Genomic DNA, 6,000 nt, shown 5'->3' with positions numbered 1-6,000 from the left:
ACTGGGCCCACTGACTGAGATGACAGGAGGCAAGTATTTCCGCTGGGGGGGGGGGGAAGGTATAAATTGAGGGGAAAAGGTATAAATTGCTTACTAAACAAAGAGCGCTGTGCGGTGTTGGAAGGGACTGTTTCCCCAGTCACTGCCCTTGAGATAGGCCTGGCGCCCATATGAGACTGGATGACCTCTGGACGTCGAAACTGTCTGAGCCTAGAGTCTGTCATACAGAGTGAAGTCAGAAAGAGAAAAACAAATACCGTATGCTAATGCATATATATGGAATCTTAAAAAAAAAAAAAATGGTACTGATGAAACTAGTGGTAGGGCAGGAATAAAGACGTAGACATAGAGAATGGACTTGAGGACGTAGGAGGAGGGTAAGTAGCATGGACGTATATACGCAACCAAATGTAAAATAGATAGCTAGTGGGAAGCAGCTGCATAGCACAGGGAGATCAGCTGGGTGCTTTGCGACGATCTAGAGGGGTGGGATAGAGAGGGTGGGAGGGAGGATCAAGAGGGAGGGGACATGGGGATGTATGTGTGCATGTGGCTGATTCACTTTGTTGTGCGACAGAGGCTAGCGCAGTATTGTGAAGCAGTTACACTCCAATAAAGATCTATTAAAAAAAAAAACTGGGGACCTGGCCAGCAATCAGGGGAGGGGTCTGCAGACCCGTCGATGACGCCCTTGCCCCCGCCAGAGCCACTGGACTCCACGCCGGTCTCCACCAGGCGCCGCCACCACAGCCCGAGGCCTCGACTTTCCAGACCGCCCGGAGGAAAAGCAACCTCGCCGCTAGGCTAAACTAGCGACCAGCGAAAGCGGAGGAAACCCCGCCGGGCCGGAAGCACCCAGAACTGCTTCCGGGTCAAGGGGGAAGGTCCCACCATGGAGCCTCGCTGGGTGGCGGGGTGGCTGGGCTGACGGGGCCGCGGGCTGGTGTCTGAAGCGGGAGAGGCGCAGCGCCGCCCGGGACACGCAGGCGGGTCCCGCGGCCGCCGCCATGTCGGTGCTGGGCGAATACGAGCGACACTGCGATTCCCTCAACTCGGACTTTGGGAGCGAGTCCGGGGGTGGCGGGGACTCGGGCCCGGGGACCAGCGCTGGTCCGGGGCCCCGAGCCTGCGGCGGCGCGGCGGAGCAGGAGGAGCTGCACTACATCCCCATCCGCATCCTGGGCCGCGGCGCCTTCGGGGAGGCCACGCTGTATCGCCGCACCGAGGTAGCGGCCCCCGGCTCCGGCCGCCCCCGCCCCCGCCCCGCCTGCGCGGCCCTGCTCTCCCTGCTCGTCGTCCTCGCTTAGTGTTAGGTCCCCGAAGGGTATCTGTCTCGGGGTCTTCATCACTCGTTCAACTCTCCTGCACTAGGAGTTCGTTACAGCACTGGTTTTACTGACTGGTCGTTTTTGTTTAAATCAGGCAACTGAACAAGTCATTGAACCTTCTCTGAGCCTTAGTTTCCCCATCTGTAAATTAGAGTTAGTGATAGCTACGTACCTTAAACGTAATATTTACTTTTTAAGGTTATTTTGTGAATCGAACAAAGATACTTTGCAAACTGTAAATTAAACTAGTTTATGAATGTGAGGTATTGTCAAAACTTCCTTCCTATTGTGCTGTACAGCTCTCCAAGGTCGAGGTGGAGAGGAGGGGATAGCTTCAAAATTCCCACATCCGTGGCAGCTCCTCTGCCTTTGCCATATCTTTATGTTCAGATATGAACACGCAGTTGGAGATTTTTCTTGAAGATCATGGGGAAGATTGTAGCGTGTTAGTTTCTTCAGTGATTATCCAGCAGCGTTTATGCGTGGGAAATACTTTTTTATTTTTGGTATATTCTAAGCCATTAGTTCTTAACCTTGGGAGGGACAGGACTCCTTTGCGAATCTAATGTAAACATTCCCTCCCCCCAGTCCACTACTGCACACATACAAATCCTTTGAAGAGATTTGTGGGTTACTGACCCTCAAGTTCAGAATGTATACTGATTAAAACCCTATACCGAGGAGTCTACTTCCAAAAACTAACCATAAACAGGGTTTGATCACTGAAGTCTTAAAACTCTAGTTTTAGAATAGGTAAGGATCCATGAGAACTTGCTGGGATTGCTGAAGGCGATTGATCTATCAGTGACCTATCTGTCTGCAGTTCTGGTGTGTGTTCCAAGGTACTTTTAAGGCTAAAAGATGGAGGAGGAGAGAGGTGGTTGCAAGATTAATGTATAAGGTTAGAGTTACTGTTGGTATTCTGTTTTCTTATTTGTACTCAAAATATGAGAATGAGGAGATGAGCTTTGGCATTCCTATTTTATAGTTAAAGAAACTAAGATAGTATATTTAAGGACTTGCCCACTTAAATTAGAAGCAAATCCTGGGCTAGAATGGAGTTTCACATCTCTTTGTCCATGCCTTTCCATTATTATCATGTTGAACTTGATTACCAAGGTTGTTTTAAGTTTGATTGCACTTTCCCTAAAATTGCACAGTATTATCCATAACACCAAATGTTTATTACAAGGGTTTAATTAGAAGCAGCCCTTTCCCTCAAGAAGCATATATTTCATTGGGAAGACATGTTAGTCTTGTTAGTAACAAATAGCGTTTAAGTTGTATGGGTATATAAGGGGAAAAGAATGGACAAATATTTTAGTGTATGAGCTCTGAAAGTTAAGGAAATGCACAGTGGAAGGTTCATTGATCTTCCCCCAAAGTTTCAAAGGCCTAACGAAGCCATTCTAAAGGATAGGGAGGGTTATTTAGGTGGGGATGCTCCTGGGCTGGGGAGCAGTATCTGTAAGGAATTAGAGATGTTATAAAACGGAGTGAATATTGGGAGCCACAGGTAAGTCTTCATGAATAGAAGAAAACGTGATAACATAAAAGTGACAGTAGAAACAGAGCTGCAGAATGGGACAGGGTGAGGAAAGTGAACTCAGAGCCCTTAGACCTGGCTTATTCTTATCCAGAAAGGATAAATGAAAATCACGAGAGAAATCTAAATTTATAAAATTAGAGGCAATTTTAACATTTCTATTTTACAAGAAACTGTGGTCAGCCATAGGTAACCATTTTCCAGTTCTCTATTTCTCCAATACAATCCTCATCATGACTAGCAGTCTTTCATAATGTCCCTCAATAGAATCTTTGAGACCTACCTCCATCCCATATTTTTTACCTGGAATTGACATCATGTAAATTAAGTGTAGAAACAATGTAACAGCATCTTTTTTTTTGCGGTACGCGTATGCGGGCCTCTCCCTGTTGTGGCCTCTCCTGCTGCGGAGCACAGGCTCTGGACGCACAGGCTCAGCGGCCATGGCCCACGGGCACAGCCGCTCCGCGGCATGTGGGATCTTCCCAGACCGGGGCACGAACCCGTGTCCCCTGCATCGGCAGGCGGACTCTCAACCACTGTGCCACCAGGGAAGCCCTGTAACAGCATCTTAATGCTTTCCCAGGCCTGCAGTAAATTATGGTGCTTGGTTGTATGCAGAACCTTTAAAGTCTGTTCATGTTTAAAGGAAAAAAAGGAGTCAGTCTAGGAAGTTTTCTTTCTAGGCTTACAGATCCGGGTGTGGATTCATTCTCTGCCAGGCGCGAGGAAAGCATGATAGCTCTATTACTGTGTTACAGGATGACTCATTGGTCGTGTGGAAGGAAGTTGATTTGACCCGACTGTCTGAGAAGGAACGTCGTGATGCCTTGAATGAGATTGTTATTCTGGCGCTGCTGCAGCATGACAACATTATTGCCTACTACAATCACTTCATGGACAACACCACCCTGCTGATTGAGCTGGAATATTGTAACGGTAAGGTAGAATTCAGTGGGACTTCCTCCAGTGAGACATTCCTGTGCTTATACTTACCTTAAGGGGGAGAGAAAAAGAAGATACACGTACAAAGAATAAGAACTTTAAATGGATTTCTAGAGTTCAAGAGAAATAGTTCAGGCCCTGGAGAGTTTTGAAATGATCTACAAAATGAGGGGAGGGATTTTTCCCCTGCATACTCAGATTCTCCTTTGTGATGATAATTCCATCTTCAAATTACTTGTTCAGTTGAATTTTACATTCATTTTTCAAGGTTTTTTCCTTATGAAATGACATTAGTCAGGCATTAGAGACATAGCATGGTTTGACACTTGATATAATATATAATGAAATGGCTTGATATATAATGAAATCTTATAGGTAATATTTATTTATATTGACTTCAGCTAAAGCCATTCTATTGAAAAGTGGTCCAAACATCATAGCTGACTGAAAATGAAAATGATTTCTTTGAACACTTTTGCTTGTAAAATAGCAGTATAGCCTGTTTGTTAAGAAAATAGACCCCGAACCCATATCCTAAGCTTCACTACTTTTTAGCTCTGTATCTTGCATTAGCAACTTAACCTCTCTGTGCCTCAGCCTCCTTATCTTAAGTGAGCTTGATGATAAGCAATAGTTACCTCCTAGGGTTGTTGTATGAAATGAATATGTAAAGCTCCTAGCATAGTACTTGATATGTAGCAAATTTTTGATAAATACTGTACAAGCTATTATCCTTATTACGTAAGAGAACCCCCAAAGCCCTTTCTTGAGCTGCATGCTAAAGAGGTCCCAGCATATTCTTCACTTAAATCTCTTAAGAGAAAGCTCCTAGACTTCTAACTTTCTTACTAGATTCTTGTGTACCATGATTGTTCCTGTGTTCAACCCTAAATGCATGAGATTATATTAGAAATTTTTGAAGTAGCAGAAGCTTCAAATAGCTAACTTCCTTTGTGGTTAGGAGGAACTAGAATGAATGGTGTATTTATTGAAACTCTGAGTTACTAAATTGCAAGGGGAAAAAAGTTGTGAAACTTAACCAGGACTACAGTGTAAGTTACAGCTGCAGGTAGGAAATAAAATGAACCATCATCATTTGCAGTCTGTATTACTTGGTAATGAAAGGGAGAAGCAAATTCAGACTTACTCTGCAGGAAGGAGTTAGTAAAGGGAGTAATGATTGGAAACAATCTAGAGTCTACCCTAAATTTTGGGCAACTTTTTCAGCGTGAAGTGGAAAGAAAAAGAAGTTGATGATATACACCTGTATATACAAAACATCACATCACAGCTGTAACCCAAATGTTCTAATAGTCACACTGAGAGAGTTGTTACCAAAATATTGCAGATTCCTTTAAAAGGAGTTTTGGAAAAGAAAGTCATCTGATTTTGAAGACTTTCAAAGTAATTTTATAAATTAGGGCACTATAGAAAGTGTCTTTACTCTCATCTTTTCTAAAAATGCTGTACTTCCCGTTTTCATATTGAGTCTCTTCTGTTAGGGAGGGGAATCTCTGAAGAATATTTCAGATATAGTCCTTGACAGATGGGAAGAGTTTTGTACCCATGTACCCAAGAGCTGAGAAGGAAGAAGGGGTATCTTTTAAGAGGAAGCAGAATCCTTCACTTACTGTGGCACCTGTTAAAACCCTAGGAGCGTTGATCTCTATTAAGCAATTCAAACCTGTTTCTTGTTTTATTGCAGGAGGGAACCTGTATGACAAAATCCTTCGTCAGAAGGACAAGTTGTTTGAGGAAGAGGTAATTCATATTTCTGTGGAAGGAAGCTAGAATTGTAATGTAGTGATTCTTGCATTCTAGTTCTGTATTTACTCTTACAACAATGAAGAGTGTTTTTTTCCTTTTATTCAGACTCCTTCCAGGCTCTGATTGATATTCATGAGAAAGGAAACCTCTAACAAGGAAGCTGACTATAGCTGCTTCCTAAATGGTTTACCTCCACATCATGATTCTCTATGAGCTTTCTTTCCTGGTTCTGTTACTGCATACTGGTATGCCCAGTTTTCTATACCTTTGCATTCTTCCTGGATTTCTTTCCACAAGTCTGCTTCATCATACTATATAACAATATTGGAACTATTTTATAATGATCTGCTTTTTTTTTTTTTTTTTTAAACCCCTACCACTTTTCTTTGCCTACTCAACTACAAGCAAGAAATG

At 43.5% G+C, this 6,000-nt stretch overlaps 1 protein-coding gene across 2 annotated transcripts in view; it reads left to right on the top strand.

The window, feature by feature from the left end:
• Positions 1-868: 868 nt before the first annotated feature.
• NEK9 (NIMA related kinase 9) overlaps positions 869-6,000 on the top strand; it is a 40,339-nt gene continuing 35,207 nt past the window's right edge. For both annotated transcript variants that reach the window (XM_022576522.2, XM_022576521.2), the window contains exons 1-3: positions 869-1,226; positions 3,636-3,813; positions 5,525-5,580. In XM_022576522.2, coding sequence (XP_022432230.1) covers positions 1,008-1,226; positions 3,636-3,813; positions 5,525-5,580 — 453 coding nt within the window. In that variant the 5' untranslated portion in view covers positions 869-1,007. The remainder of the gene's footprint in view (positions 1,227-3,635; positions 3,814-5,524; positions 5,581-6,000) is intronic.

The sequence above is a fragment of the Delphinapterus leucas genome, chromosome 2, assembly GCF_059928025.1.
Source record: "Delphinapterus leucas isolate spDelLeu-1000000601 "Yukka" chromosome 2, BTC_Dleu_Yukka2, whole genome shotgun sequence".
Lineage (NCBI taxonomy): Eukaryota > Metazoa > Chordata > Mammalia > Artiodactyla > Monodontidae > Delphinapterus > Delphinapterus leucas.
The sequence above is the reverse complement of the archived record's forward strand: the minus strand, read 5'-3'. Positions and strand labels throughout refer to the sequence as shown.